Source organism: Prinia subflava, chromosome 3 (genome assembly GCF_021018805.1).
Source record: "Prinia subflava isolate CZ2003 ecotype Zambia chromosome 3, Cam_Psub_1.2, whole genome shotgun sequence".
In the NCBI taxonomy this organism is placed as follows: Eukaryota; Metazoa; Chordata; class Aves; order Passeriformes; family Cisticolidae; genus Prinia; species Prinia subflava.
The window spans coordinates 1,893,967-1,909,986 of record NC_086249.1 but is presented as its reverse complement, the minus strand read 5'-3'; the positions used below and the strand labels follow the sequence as shown (position 1 = coordinate 1,909,986).

General features: G+C 45.4%; 1 protein-coding gene across 2 annotated transcripts; it reads right to left on the bottom strand.

The window, feature by feature from the left end:
* Positions 1–5,520: 5,520 nt before the first annotated feature.
* NFKBIZ (NFKB inhibitor zeta) lies at positions 5,521–13,988 on the bottom strand. 2 transcript variants are annotated; one of them, XM_063393778.1, is made up of 12 exons: positions 13,715–13,988; positions 13,078–13,217; positions 12,112–12,148; positions 11,912–12,015; positions 11,028–11,779; positions 10,501–10,606; positions 10,021–10,167; positions 9,467–9,530; positions 8,696–8,865; positions 7,948–8,058; positions 7,694–7,861; positions 5,521–7,053 (listed from the first exon to the last, which is right to left on the bottom strand). In XM_063393778.1, exons 2-12 carry the CDS (start codon positions 13,204–13,206, stop codon positions 7,000–7,002), a joined length of 1,842 nt encoding a protein of 613 aa, XP_063249848.1. In that variant the 5' UTR covers positions 13,207–13,217; positions 13,715–13,988; the 3' UTR covers positions 5,521–6,999. The 2 variants fall into 2 exon arrangements, with proteins under 2 accessions (XP_063249848.1, XP_063249849.1); XM_063393779.1 differs by having other exon boundaries at positions 13,654–13,888.
* Between the last annotated feature and the right edge of the window lie 2,032 nt (positions 13,989–16,020).

Here is a 16,020-nt window from a genome sequence, read left to right as displayed (position 1 = left end):
GGCCAGGCTGGCTGCAGCGCTCCGTCCCGCCGCCTGTGCCGGGCTCAGCCACGGTCACCGCAGCCCAGCCTGCCCTTCCAGCTGGGGACACGAGGCAGGGAAAGGAAGGGCTGCCAGGAGCCAGGAGACGCACCTTGAGACTGGATGCAGAGAGCGTGGGAAAGAGGCTAACGACATTCACGTTCATCAGAAGGCAGATAAAACCACTACCATAATAAAATTTCATTATGACAGCTAAGGAAGAAGAAACAAAAATTCTTTGTTTACTGTGTCTATAATAAAGTACAAAGGTACCTGCCTTTGCACTACTGGTTGCACAGACAGGTTTCAGCCCTGGGTGAGGACTAGAATTCGCTGTGCATTGTATGTTGGTTTCCAGCTGGCAGATCAACCCTTTGCAGTGTCAACTCAACACTCTGTGACACAAGGTACATGCAAAACATCTTTCCTGGGGTCCTTCTCCTTATGGAAACTGAGAGCAGAGATGGCAAGACTTACTAGTTCCCACAGACGTCGAGATTTACGGATTTATCAGGAAAGAGGGAGGATATTAGGGTCCTCACCAAAAGCCAAGGAATGTGCTTAATCCTCATTAGGCATGGGAGAGTCTACACTGGCAGTCATTCTCAGGACAGAAAACAATTAGACGCCCAACTTTTATTCTTCTTAGTGCTTTGGTTTTCACTAGTGCATTCAATTTGCAAATTCAAGAGAACAGCATGGGAAAAGTTTCTATTTTTAACAAAAGAAGGTAAAAACTTCTAAACTAATGAATTACTCCTGGATGAAAAGATTCATCTTCTTGAAAGAGTTTTGCCGCCTTATGTACTCCTACACAATACATTTTACATACTTACATTTTGCATGCATATATATACATACAATTCTCCTACAGAATACAAAAATAAATTGATCCATATTATAAACTTACTCTACATATGCATGTGTTTTATTCACAGACATGTGTGAGAAAGTTTGAGAAAATGAATAACCATACAAACCTGAGACTAGAGCCAGGGGCTAGAACAGAAGTGGATAAAAGCTGTGTAAAAATAATAATAAAAAAGCAGTAAAGCATCCTGTCCTATCTGCTAATTTTAAAGACATTTTTCCCCTCCCATGCTTATTTTTGTTAGGAGAGGTCCATCTATCCCAAACACCAGAGCAGCTGACCCAGTGGCCTAGTTACTTCCTAATGAGTCATCCATGTCCTGAGCTCAATCTTCACACCTCTATCCCAGTAGGAAGACTATTTCATATAGCTCCATCAGAGCATTCCTGGTGATGTCTTGAGCACTGTTAAAAGCTGAAACCACTAAGACAAGTGCTTATTCCTCAGTTTGACTCACCTCCTCTTTTTATTTTTTAAAAAAATCCATTAATGATCAACCATGTTTCATGATCAGCTTTTCAAAATGTGTTTATATGATTTTGCCTCACTTTAAAAAGGTTTCCCTAGTTTTGCCTCAAGTGTTCACAAAATGCAGCGAGTCTGGAGTCATGGGTCTAGCTCAGAGTTCCCTTCCATCGTAGCATACTCAATTTGCTCTGGTGTATTTTTTCCTAGTCTGGGTCTGCTCTTTCTTTTCCTGTTCCAGCAATCAGGGTTTAGAAAGATCAAGTTTTTCAGGTGAAAAAGTCCATTTTAAGGCATTGTCCAATAGCTTCTCCAAACAGCCTGGTAATCCTAGCAGAAAGCAAAAACAGTATCACAGGCAAGGTCTCCAAACCGAGTGAGCAAAACACATGAACTCAACATGAATGACCTGCAGAAGGATCATGAATGACCAATAGATCAGTCATTACTCATGGTATTATTTGGTAAATTTAGAAAGAGCAGGCATCTGGAAGGATAATTGCAAGCCTTTACAGCCTTTGGATGGAGCTCCTGTGGCTCTTTGAGCCTCTTCAGACAAGCTTCTTTCCTCTCCCTGCTTGGGTTTCTTATCTGGCTGATGTGACTAGTGATTACTGCTGGCTTTTGAAGCCACCTGGAAATCTACTGATGAATAATGATAATAGCATGCTACTATCTTGATGGTTTTTCTCAAACTGCTCCTAAAGCACTTCCCTTCAAAACGAACGTGGGCTGGCACTGGTGACCCAATTCTTACTCCTACTTCCAACTGCAGCACAGTGCAAAGGACATGGGTATTAGCACTGTGAGCACCTCTTGGGATTTTTCATCACTGTGACCTCAAACTTCCCATTCTTCTTACAGAAATGCCAAATTTATTGGCATCACTTAATGGGATGTTTTCAGTGGAGTGAAAGTCCTTGGGCAAGAACCTGTGTTCTGCCTGTGGATAAACAACAAGATGTACACACTCAGCTTTTTAGGGTTTATTGGTTAGGCATGAATAGCAGGGTTTACAGAGTCCCTGCCTTTTTTTTATGGCAAGCCTGGCTCTGAAGGTTATGGCACAGCTCTGGGTCTTCCCACAAAAGCCTCAAGACAGACTGAAGGCTGCCCTAAGGAGCCATGGACTGAAATTCCCCAACTTCTACCTCTCTCCCAGGTTGAGTCAATGAAAAGAATTCAGCACTGCTGAAGAAATATTTTATTTGGGACCAACACACAGCATTTGATACCATGACCTACCTTAGAAAAAGATGGTAGCCACTGTGGCACCAAAAGGTCACCTATGTGGCCCAGACCATCAGAACAGAACTTCAAGCTTTCATTAAGCACTTACAAACACATCTCTGCACTGCATCCACAAGACAGTTCACTCAGGCTCTTCAGTCTGCCTTGCAGCCCAGGCATGTACATCTACAGAAGCAATGTGCAACTTCTTTCAATTGTCTGCTCCCCCTTCTAAATCTAAAGCACCACCTTAGTCATCTTTCCCTCAGGCCATTGACTAGCAAAGGGGAAGGGAAAAATTTTACCAGAAACTAAGGGGGAAAACATGTGTGAAGTATAGGTTGGCTAGTACACCAATCACTTTCTCACAACAGCCTAGATCACATTGTCAGAGCTAAGAGTACGGATTACCAGGTAAAACAAAGGTTTATTGAGACAGCCTCAATCACAAAAGCTGAAAACAGACACTAAGAAAACACAGCCCAAGACATTTTACTCTTCTCCAGTAAGACTGGGATAGGTACCTGAAGAAGAAACCAGCATCTAAATTCCACTATTACAAGAGAGAGAACCTCAGGTGCAGGACTTCTGCACTAAGGTCGTTCCCGATTTCATTAGTGCTGCCTTGAGATTTTTAGCTATGAGGAAGCAGATCTAAAGAAATACTGCCAAGAAGCGTCAGGAAATTTTGCCAGGAAAAGAGCTGACTATATAGGCTCTGTGTACAAATGAGCATTCCCTCCCAAGCCATCAAGAATATCACCAAACACTCAAGAAAAGCAACAGATAACAATAGGATTTGAATGCATTGAAATACCAGGTCCATTTTTGGCAGATACTTAATTGCATGAACCTGTTCTTTATCTTTACATGTTCACTGCACTTTAATTATCTTCAGCTCTTTCCTTACACAGAAGAGCATATATATTTTTAAAAGAAAGGCAATCAGACAAGCAAACTGTCAGGTGAGAAGAACAAGCAGTTCATGTCGTGTCTTCGCAGCCAGTTCTACCACACCCAATCTCTCTAAGAACATACTTCCTGGCTATGTTTTTTGTTTCCTGATAAAAATATAATATGAGCAATAAATGTGGGAAATGTACATTTTCCATCTCCAGAAGCAGAACACATTTCTTGTAAATCATGGATTGCCACCTTCCACAACTTCAGTCAGATGAGTAGCCCACAAAAATCAAAAAGCAACCCTTTACTGAGGTCTGGCTTACTTAGACAAACAAATCAGAAACATCCTGGGAACAAAGCACCATGTGTCTTAATATTCCTACTTGGACCCAAGCCAAAGTCTCTTCTGTCTGTACTGCAACCAGTGAAATAAATGGTGAGCTTACATCCACATTAATAAAAGCTATTCAGCAGTTCCCAAGAACCATAAGTAATCAGGGAAACACTATTAGCTTGCTAAATATTTAGTGTCACTTGGCCTTCAGTAAAAAGGAACTGTTTCTAATAGCTACTTAAATTGGGTCAGATATGCCAGACCTTTCCAAGATCATAGGAGAGAAAAATGAGCCAGTGCAGGGATGCTTTCTTGTGATGTTACCTACTGAACCCTCCAATGAAATCATGCTCCAGGTGGATGAAGTTAGCTTCAAACACTAGAGCCTCGTCCAAGGGATTTTCTAACTTGGAGTGCCAGGAGTGTGCCTTCCAGAAGGGCACAAGTGCCACAGAAAGCACCACACTGCTTGCTAAATGCCTCTCACCTACTTCATGTTCAAGCACTGGCTGAACACGTGCCAATGCTCTGCCAACCTTTAAGGCCAGGGTACTTAATCCCTATGTGAGATGATTCAGTCAATGCCACCCAGAAAGGAGTGCCAGGCAGGCAGATCAGGATGACCTGAAGGGCCAGAATGTCTCATCAGCAGCTCTTTTTTCTGTGTAATCATCTCTTATACAGAAAATGAACTGGAAATACTACTATCAGGCTCCTTGCACAAATAAAAAATATATACCCAAGGCTGGGTCACTTGCAGTGAGAAGTGCTGATGACAGTATCTTCAACACAATCTAGACACAATTAGTTCACATGAAGAGGTGCCATTTCATCTTTGCATATCCTAATAAGAAATTCAATTCTGTTTCCTGTTGCCTGCTGTGTACATGGTACCTTCATCAATATCTTCCAGCTCTCGTGCTGGAAGGGAGAGTAAGTTCATCCCCACTCAGGTTCTCTGGCCTTCATGGCTCTGCAGGGCTGTCACTTACTCTGTTGCTCCCTGCAAGGAAGCTCCTCCACACCTCTGGGCCTCTTCCAATTCCCACATTTTCACCCTCATCCCAAGCAGAATTAAGTCAGGGGGGAGAGCAGGTTTATAGTTACACAGAAACCCTCTTGGTTTTCTTCCTTTCCTCTCCTAGAGATCCTAGTGCTGCATCCACTTTTATCCAACTATTGCCATCTCTCCAGCTCCATGCTCAGCTGGGACAGGCTGTGATGACGGCTCTTTCTCCTGAAGGGTCACTGCCATCTCAGAACCATCTCGTCATCTCATCATCTGAGGCAGACAGCCCATCCCCCATTTCCTCACCCAGACTGCCACCTGTGCTAGGGTGACACTTGTGCCTGAGCTGCCAGAACTGAGGACCAAGGCAGGGAGGTCATGGGGAGAACATAACTGTCAGAACTGCTACCATTCCTTCGAGTATGCAGGACAAGTGTTGAGGTTCCAACCTGGTGACTATGAACTCGATTTGGGGCACACCTACTAAACTCACAGACAACACAACTGCACAGTGCACGGCCCAGAACACCAGCATCAAGCAAGAGAAAGCACAAACAGCAGCATGGCAAGACTTCGGTTCATCTTAGCAAATGGCTTTTCAGCCTCACACTATTACCATGCTAAATCACTTTTACCTCAAGCTTGACTTCTTGGTCAGTATTTGTATCACACACAGTAACCACCAAAAATGAATCAGCATGTTTATTCAAACACAAGTTACATATAACCCTTCAAGAAATACATTGCAACTAAGCCTTCGCATATCAGATCTTTTCGTTTAGCTTGTCTACAAGACATACTTTGCCAAAACAGCATAATCAGACTAATTAAATGGTTACAACAGAGAACTGCATGTGATGAAAAAACAGTTTAAGAGCAAAGACCATACAGAGAACATATTACTGGATTACAGCCCAGCATGGATCATTCAGAAAGTGAAAGGAAGAAGTTTTATCCAACAGAACACAAGTATACAGCATCATTAGTATACATTTTCCATTATTAATTATTAAAAAATAGAAAAAACATTAACTTCAAATATTACTTTGCTAGCCACTATACCTATAAGGTAAAACCATAAATGGACTAACTCTGCTTAGGAGGTGGAAAAGATTAGGTCTCTAGAATTAACTAGAGCCCAATTCAGTATGTTACTTATGCATGTGCTTAAGCCCCACCAACACTAGTAAGGCTTACACATGTTGAAGTACTACAATTAATATTGAGAGATTTCAGCATGCATCAAAAATTAAGTGCATGCCAAACTTGCACTGAATCAGGATAATAACCTTTAAAGTACAAGGTACATAGATACTATAAAAATCATGATCTTCCTCTCTCAATCTATTGTTCTATCACAAGAAAAATCCCTACTGGGTATGAGAAAAACTGACACGGTCCCCTGAAGAAGCACAGCTTTTCATGTGTTATTAACAACTCCAAAAGTATGCACAAATCAGCGCCAGGGACAATCTATTATCTATCTTTACTCTACTTTCCATCCTCAGCCCTTCAGAACAACAGAATTTACCCGATTTGCACTAGTATAATATTAAAACTATGCAATTTGCAAGTTCAAGATCGAGGAACTTGTTTCTTCAGATCCTTCCCCAAGTGATCGATAGATTCTTAGAACTATACAGCTGTACAATAATGTCAGTGACTATATACAATCCTGCACAAGATACTGGAACAAAGCCACAAAGTTATATAAATAAGTGTTCAACTTCAAAAATATTTAATTTTTCTTGCATTTAAGTGTTACTAAAAACACAACAACAATATTTGCAATTTTGACCTGTATGAGCCCTCCCTAAAAATTAAAAAAAAAAAAATTCCCATAGAATTGCCCTTGTCTAGAAGTTATTTCTATGGCTGTTTAAATAAAATCAGTCTCGCCACAGCTATGAAATACAGGTAGCCAGGAAAATGTTCCACATAATTGGGAATGAAGCATTCCCTTTTGGCTGGAGGCCTTTGATTGTTGGGTTTGGGTTTTTTTTTCTTACTCTTACATAACCCACTATATAATAGTGAACAAAATACTTTTGTTTCATAGAAACAACTAACATTTGCCCACACCAGGCAAATGCTCTATTTACAGATTCATTAGGACTGCCTGACTGACAGTGAGTGTAAGTTGCTGAACTCCAAGAAACATGGAGCCTAAAACGGCGACACTCTCTGCTGAATCGCCTTCCCTTTGAGGATACGTCTTATCTGGAGGAGAGAGAAAGACAAAAACATCAGTATTCATCGTCTGGAAGTGAGTCACAACCTGAAAAAACCCCACCCTAGATCCAGTTCTGCACTCATTTATCCAAACTAGGTCCTGAGTTCAATGACAGCAGAAACGATCCCACTTTACAGCATTTGAGCCAATGACAGGCTCAACGGTCAGCAACTCAGCTGTGCTTAAGTTACTAGTCTTAGGTCAAGAGTCAGTTTTTCCATCAAGCAGGAAAAAGGGATTTTTGTCATCTGTTACTCAGGCCTAAGAACTGTCACTACTAATTCTGACAAGAGCAATAAGAGCATGAACTCAGGCCTTACTGAGATGAACAAGAGAAGGAGAATTGTCTCCAGTACATTGCAGGGTTACAGAGACAAAGCCTATCTTGACAGGTAAAAGCTTTTGAGATAAAAAAAATAAAAGCTGCACGTGAAACCTAAAATTTCAGATTTGTACATTCTGCCTGATCTTGACATTGAAGCTAAAGATCTGAAGAATAAAACGATATTTGCTAAACCTTTTCCTTGAAAGCTGCAACTCAAAAGCCCAAAGGAACTTTGGGAGCGGAGCACAACGTTTGAGCGGACAGGGACAGACGGAAGGACGGGGCTGCTATGCATTTTTTACCTGCTCCCCTACAAGGCCGTCAGGAACCAGATGAACAGGCTGCTCGTTCTCCAGGTTCCTGGCACTGGGATCGGCGCCCTTGCGCATGAGCAGGCGCACAGCGTCCAGCTGGCTCACGCGGTACTGCAGGCTGGCGGCCACGTGCAGGGCCGTGTTGCCGTTGTAAGCCTGGGGACCACAAAGCAGCTCCGTGAGGGAGAAGTGGGGGCATCAGCCTCTCTTTCCCTATCTGCATTATGGAAAAATCACCGTACCTTTGCATTAACGAAAGAGAGACAGTTGGGCAGCTCCAAAAAGAGACGAATGAGCTCCAGGTTTGCCTCTTCTGCTGCCAAATGCAAAGCGGAGCGACCACTTTTGCGATCCTATCAAAAAAGAAACTGTTTAGTCTTCCCTGCAGGTGCTTCACCTATCCAGGGGGAACATGCAGACAAACAAAAACAGAAAGCCAAGTAACTGCAAAGTGTTGAGCAAACATACTTGCACTACAATTCATCAAAAGTGAATCTGAATATATACATTTTAATATCAACATCTAATGAACAATGGAACCTGATCTCATCTGCAGGTAAGCTTACATAATGTACTATTTGATATTTTGGTTAAGCAATGGTCTGGCACGGCACAGACCTGAACTGCACAGCTAAGCAGTTTTTAATTACAATTTGCAGTTCAAGAACAAGGTGTCATCAGGACCCTACTACTGTGGGTACCTCAGAGTGCTCCAAAGACATTCTTACTTTTACAACACTACTCGCTGCAGCCAGCGTAGCATCGTTCTTAGTCTAGAGATCAGACTGTCACCTCCCTCTTTCCCCAGGGTTCGTTTGCATTGATAATACCTTGCTCTGAATAAATGCAGCATTCTCATCCCATCTGGGTAAATTAAGCTTTCAAATTAGTCTGCTTCCTTTTTAAAAAAAGTAGCGTGGGAGAAAGGGACATATTCTGCTTCCACATTCTCTCTGGATCTGGCACTTCAGACTAAGGCATTTTACTTACTTTGGCTTCAACAGAGGCTCCCATTTGTATCAGGATCTTGATGGTTTCTACCAGGCTCTTGTTTCTCAGCAGAAGCTCCTGGACCTCGGGGGAGTGAGGTGGCTGACAGTTCTGCAGTTCATGCAGCACAGCATTATGGGCCAGAACCGCACAGTGCAACGCTGTCAAACCTGAACGTCAGAAAAAAAATTATCATGAAGGAACAAATGCGAGACAGAAGTATTGACTGGCTGCTTGTTTCAGAGGTTGGACAAACGAGCTTCTACCCCCATTAAGCCCAGAGATGGTTCCATATTTGTAGGTGACAGTGACTGGTCCCAAGCAGCTTGAGATCTGGACTGTCCATCAACATAAGAGTGAAGTAGCAGTCTACTGTGAGCTCTCCGCCAGCAGATGATGACAGAATCAGTATCTCATATTTTTGTACAAACTAGACATTAGAAAGAGCTGTTTTATGGAAAAGGGTTCCAAATAGAACAGCTTTCTACTGCCAGATTCTGGCTTCTGTATGCACTGACACAATGCTGGCACTTGGATGTTTTAAACAATGGCCAATTACAACCTACACTCTCCATGCCAAACACAGCAACCACATGTAAGAGGAAAGAGGTCCTGATAGACAGACTAATCACGTTTTCATCTGACATGTGTCAATTGTACCTGTAAATTTCCATCTGAAAAAAAATATTGCATTTTATAGCATTCCCATCAGTAATTATAAAACTTGTACTATCCAGTAACTCTGTAAATTATAAACTCTGAACTCCTCACCATCATAGTTTGTTGCCTCAAGGTCCACATACTGATTGCTTCCCATGGCTCCCTTTTGGATTGCCTGCAAAAGTGGGAACAGGGACACATTTAGGTCTTATCCAAACCACATGCTGCTTCAAATTTGTTTATTGTCTCACTGTAATAAAGTTGCAATAAAAAACAGTAGCCCTGTAAGTGTTCAAGGCCAGGCTGAATGGGTCTCTGAGCAACCCAGTCTAGTGAAAGGTGTCCCTCAGCATAGGCAAGGGGATTGGAACTAGAAAATCTTCAAAGTCCTTTCCAACCCAAACTATTTGATGATCCTATGATTAAGAGGAGACAACGTTTTGGTTTGGTAAACCAGAGGATTCCCCCCAAATTACTCAAAAATGTTGATGAGAACCTTGATGAGACATTCAGTCCCACTTTAAACTCTATGTGTAGACAGTCTCACAACGCTACCCAGAGAGAAAGATAAAAGGAGGAGTGGTGTTTTCAGAGTTTCCCAACACAGCTAACGCCAAGGGTAGGAGTCAAGAGCCAGGGAAGAGCTGTGCCTGCCTGCCTCTTACCTGGAGGACCTGGGCATGCCCCTTCTCAGCACAGACATGCAGCGGCGTCCTACCCCAGCAGTCTGTGGTGTTCACTTGAGCCCCCAAGCTAACCAAGTCCTGCACAATGAGATGCTGATTGGCAGCCACAGCAACCTGGAAAGCACTCTGCAAACATCAAGAAGAAAATTTAAGCTATTAGTCATCCGATCTCTAACAGGAAAGAGCAACTAAAACAAATAAAAACCCTAGCTACCTGGTATTATTTAAGCAGTGATTATGAATACTAGGAAGCCAGGACAAATGAAGCAGAGCACATAGTTTTACCAGCTCAAGGTGATCCCAAGAAGTATTAATAGCTCAAGGTTAATATTAGTATGCAGGCTAAATCTTGGGGTTAATATTAAATAAGCATTTCACCACATCTTTCCCAAGGTTCAGACATGCAGAAGCACTCAGGTGCACAAAGCAGGTGCAAAGATTTTTTTTTCAGAACCTCACCTGGCCGTTGTGCTCTTTAATATCCAGCATGTGCAGGGCAGCCATCTTCCTCGCAAGGACATAGGAGAGCGCCCGACGGCCCTGGGCCACAGCGATGTGGAGGAAGCTGCAGGAAAGAGGGGCAACAGTTACACCACCAGACACACACCAGGGCTCAAGACAGCAGAGAGCCAAATGTATAAAGGGGTGCTATGCTGCCAGCTTCAGATCCCTTCTGTGCAACTAAGACAGGGACATGGGTATTTTCTTATCAGGGCAATTTAAAGCATCTAAATTAAAATGTTTTCCTCCCTGTTTAGCCAAGTCTAATAATAAGCACTCTAATAATAATTAGAAAACATCCACTCAAGTGTGCTGGAGCTCTGCATCGCAGCCATCAGCAACACCACACCTTTCACCTGATCAGCCAAACCACTACACTTGTGACACAAACGCTGCTATTGAACTGCTTCACTATAACCCACGGTCTGCCAAACCCCAAACAGAAACATTCCCCCACCTCCCACGCTGAGATAAATGGCACTCACGTGTCTCCATCGGCGTCTTTTGCAAGGAACTGGTCTTGAGAGATGTTGGCCAGTTTGTTCTCCTCCTGTTCCACCTGCCACTGAAAAAACGACTTGCCCAGCTGCGTCGTGCTTCTGGCAATGTTTTGGTCGGGCAGAGGGACATTGAGAGCAGCCACAGAGACACTGCGCTCCAGACCACCGCAGAGGCTGCTGAAGTTTGGGGCGTGAGGGGCGACCTCGGCCTGTGGGTGGGCACTGCCCAGCGCCTGCAGGGGACTGGAGATGCTGTCCGAGCCCTCCGCGTCGTTCAGGAGGGAGGAGAAGCTCTGCGACGGGCAGTACTGCAGCTCGTGGCTCTCAAAGGTGCTCTGCTGGTAGGCAGGCGACTGCTCACTGGCAACAAAGGGCCTGTAGTCCAGGGAGGCATCTGAGGGATAGCTCTGTGACAGATCTGGGTTCTGGGACGCAGGGAACTGGTAGTGCTGTGGCTGATCAAGCATATGCTGGCTGGTGTGGTCTTGGAAAGCCTGGTACTTCTGGGATGGGGAGAAAGCCTGTGCTCCCGGGCTGTCCTGGTACTGCTCAGCGGGAGAGCCGTGGCTGGAGACTGAGTGCAGCCAGCTCACCTGCACCGTGTTCAGGGAAATGGGGCTCGACTCGTTCTTGATGTTGATGATGTTCTGAAGCAGATCACAACCACTGTCGTGCTTTGGGTCAGTTTTATGGGTCTCCTCTATGCTATCCATAGACGTTGGTGTCTGGGGTGGGGTCTGACGGGGGGGAAAAAAGATGCAAATCAAAACAAGCCCCAGAAAATTAGAGGTATAGTTGTATCTGGTAGTTTCTGATCATACAAAGCAAACTGAAACATAAAGGCACGGAAAAAGTTACTACAGACTTACCAGGAGATGTGGATGAACATTTGCTTGGCGTTTGAAAGAAGGTCCATCAGAAAGGAGTTCATGAGCCTTTCTTTTGCCACTGTGGCCCAGGATGCTCTTCAGTTCTGGTAAAGAGAAAAGAAATTTAGAATCCATCTGGAGGTTACTCTTACAATTGATTTAAAATGTTACTCCAGGGTATGTACTAAAAAATGGTCTACCTGTGTATGGCTCGTAGTTCACCAATCCTCCTTGTGCCTGTTAAGAAAAATCCAAATTTTTCTGTTATTATAATGTTATTTCTGAGGGAAAACAAACAAAAATAATAAATAAACATTAAAAACAATCCACTCCCCAAAAAATTAAGAAAGCAGCTATGACTTCCTTCCATAAACATAGAATATACCTTAGAATAATTCTAGTACGTGGTTGTCTAACCCTAACTTAATTGCATTTAATTAAGGTTAGAAAATGGAAACACTTTAATGAAACTTAAATAAAACCCACTGTTTTTCTTTAGGCTTTTCAAGCCATTTGTTATAATACCACAAAACGCAAGAAAGTCTGGAGAAAGACACTATTTCTTCCAGAAACCTGAGGATTTTTTTGAAACATAAACAACCCTAATAATAACTTTACACTTCTTTAGTGCCGTGAACTTTTCTATGCAAAAATCTTCCTCTGACAGCACTTATCTAGGAAGCATTCGAACACACACTCCGAAAAAAGAATCTGATCAAATCAAAACCACCCTTTCATCTTCTCAGAATTTTCTGTAATTTTTGTATTTTCAGACTGAAAGGGCCTACCTTTACACTGTGTGCTTCGCACAGAGGTGCAATAGCATGACAAACAAATCTGAGAAGAATCCCTAACCCTTCCAAATGAGTGATCTCATTCCAGTCAAGACGGAATTTCTGTGGTTTCGCAACACAAATGTGTCTTTATCCAGACTCCCTTTGGAAAACAAAGCTTAGTAAAAACATTTTCAAGTGCCTCCTTCTCTCATGGTAAACCTTCTTTCTGCTTTCTTCCCAGCTGTATTCTTCCATTACGTGTTCAAAAACACTGATTCCATCCACAACAGATAGAGCAGAAGCTCATTCCCAGCGTTACCGCAAAGTGCTTTCGTGCCAGCTTCAGTAACCATCAGAATCAAACCTGTCAGTGCAGAAAACTCCGGTTACCTTGCTTTCCTCGGTGGCAGGACCCGAGGACATCTGCTTGGTACTCCTGAAGTGCAGCAGGAGCTCCTTCACGGAGTTCTTCACACGGACCCCCTGGAAAGGTCCTCTGTGCTGCTTTCCCCCCCCCATGTGTTGTTCAACTGTGGAGACATGAAAACAAAATCGAACGTAAGCCACCCATTTCGAGTACGTTCAACAAATAATAATTAATAATTAAAAAGAAATAAAAAGCGGGAATTCCTGTGGAAAGGCACCTAAATCCTGGTTGAGCAGAGAAGCCAGGGAGCTGCCCCGTGTACCCCTTCGCTATCCCTCGGCCGTGCGGCTCCTCCGCTGCCCCGGTGGCCGCCCTGCCGCTCCCGCTCCGCGGACGGGAACACCGCGGCAGCGGACACCGAGCGCCGGCCGAACGCGCCCGCTTTTCACCGCCTCGGCGCCTTCCAGGCAGAGGGACCAGCCTCGGCCCCGAGGGCACGGAGCGGCCCCGAGGGCACGGAGCGGCCCCGAGGGCACGGAGCGGCCCCGCGCTCCCCCGCCACCCCCCGGGGCCGGGGCCGCCGCGGGGACCCGCCGTACCTTGCAGCGCGGGGCGGGGGCCGCCCCGGGGGTCCCTCCGGCCGCCGCCGCGGCTGCTCACCGAGAGGTCCGAGTCGGATCCCGGCGAGCCCGGCGCGGAGGAGTGCGCCGGCGAGCAGCTCCCCTCGCTGGAGTGGGGCGAGGCCCCGTAGAAGTAGGCGAGGTTGATGGGGCTGCTGAGGGCGCCGCCGTCGCCGCCATCGGGCGCCGCGTCCCGGCTGCTCTCCACGATCATGGCGCTGCGGCGGGGCGGGCGGCGCGGCGGGGCGGGCGGCGGAGCGGGCGCGGGCACGGCCAGGGCTGGGCGGGCGGCGCGGCGGGTCTGGGGGCGCGGGGCCGCGGCCGCGCTTATAGCGGGGCCGCCCCCCGCGGGCGGGGCCGCGCCGGGCGGGGCCGCGCTTCCCGTCAGGGCGGCGGGAGGAGCCCGGCCGTGAGGGGCCGCTGCCTGTGCCCGGGGGATGCGGCCTGACGAGCTTGCCCCTGTGGGCTTCGCGGATAACAGAATGTCCTGGAGTGGAAAGGCCCCATCGGGACCATCGAGGCCAGCTCCTGGCCCTGCCCAGGACACCGCAGGAATCGCGGGGGAGCCTGAGAGCGTTGTCCGAGTGCAGCCTTGGCAGCCCTCGCATATCGCCACCCTCTTCTGGAGCTGCAGAGGCGGGAATGACCAGAATCTCCCTCGGCCTCCCACCGCTGCTGGTGCCTCCTCATGTCCCCGTGTCCCTCGCCCTTCGCCCCAGCCCTGCCGGCCCTCGGCTCCAGGACACGGAGGAACAGAGACTTTTCGGTCATGTGCATCCCGTGGGCAGCACCCAGCGAGACGGGAACGTGAGCATTTGCTCACAGCAGAGATGAGTCACCCGTGTTCCTCTTGCCCGGCGAGCAGCAGGCAGGGGCACACCAGGAGTGATTCTGGGTGTGGGTTGCACCGTTCTGCGGTGGCAAGAGCCGAGGCCAGCGGGGAGAAGCGGGTAAGCAGCGCAATGCCAAGGCACAAAGTGGGCGAAACCGTGCGAGTGCTGTGAACATCACTGAGTTATTACCAGTGCTCACAGGGAGACTTCTCAGGTTTCTACTTTTCAAACAAGTGTTTCTGCTTTCCCCTTTCCACTGAAGTCACCATCTTCTGAAATACAAGTGAGCAGTTTTGCCCACGAGGTTGAGATTAGGATGTTTTTAGCACTGTGGCTGCTCCAATAAATATGTAGTAAAACAACATGGTCTAACCTGGGCTTTCTAAAGTATATTATGCAAATTGGAGGTCTGTAATTTATATGTTTTAATTGTATTGAATAACATGGGTCAGGTGCAATATGAAATTATATTAATCAGACCATGAGGAGGCAGGAGGGAATTTCTTTATATTATTCAAATATTTCTCCCACTGTCAAGTGAAGGAAGGGTTTTGCTGAGAATTATCTAGGCAGGTTTCTACTCCAAAGACTGTTGTTTTACACCACAGATTGAATCCATGTAGCCAGAATGAAATTTGCAAGTAGAACCCATAAAACAAAATCAGATGCCAAGTAGTGCCAGAAATACCCCAATAAAGGTAAAAATCCACTTGCTCCCTGAGCAGAAACTCAATCCCAAGCACACCTTCTCCCTCATTTAACAAAGCACTTTACACAAGTGAGGATTTATGAAATCAGGCAGTGTGTTTTAAACAAGCAGGGAGACGGTTCCCTGTTCTTCAAACCTTAGACCTCAGTTATGAGGCAGATGCTTTGAAGTATCTCCTCATTGAAAAGCACTTGGAGCCCACAAAAGCTCTTTGCACATTCAGTGGCTGTGAGGAAGACCCACAACTCAGTTTTCCAAAGGACCTTTGCCTTCTCTACCCTGCCAGGGAGCCCAGAAAGCCTCTTATTTATATCTCATAGGAGGGTCTGCAACTATTGCAAAATGCATCTCATCTTTCAACAAGCAGATGGTAATGCAAATCCGAGAAGCTGATAATGCAGAAAATCAGATTTGTCATCACAGTTGCTGGCCATTCCCTTTAAAATGTTGAGAGTAAAAGAGATTTCAACCAAAAGTGGATTTGTCTCATTGTAGTTCTGTATTGTAGAAGGTCCCTAAACCACACACAGGCAGGCACAGGCAGCACCTTTATCCTTGCAATTCAGTAACAATTTTGGCATGGATTTAACTGGAGATTAGTCTCTCCATATGAATGAAAACTATTCTATAAAACAATTTAATGAGTTTGTGTTTATTTTTTTCCCTAAAGAGGCATGGAATTTCTTTCTCTCTTCTATTCCAGTCTCTCCTCTCCTGAAGGTTGAATTGCAGACCTGCTCTCCTTTTACCAAGCAAAATCCATTTCAGGCAACACTCTGATACCTCAGCTCATACTTGTTTCAT

What these genes read in the sequence shown, in the direction of transcription:
- NFKBIZ (XM_063393779.1), bottom strand. Translation starts at nt 13,888, where the DNA reads ATGATCGTGGAGAGCAGCCGGGACGCGGCGCCCGATGGCGGCGACGGC. An exon ending in AAAGACGCCGATGGAGACAC is followed by an intron (nt 10,607 to 11,027) that starts GTGAGTGCCATT and finishes TCTTTCCTGCAG; the next exon opens with CTTCCTCCACATCGCTGTGG. An exon ending in TCTCTTTCGTTAATGCAAAG is followed by an intron (nt 7,862 to 7,947) that starts GTACGGTGATTT and finishes TGTGGTCCCCAG; the next exon opens with GCTTACAACGGCAACACGGC.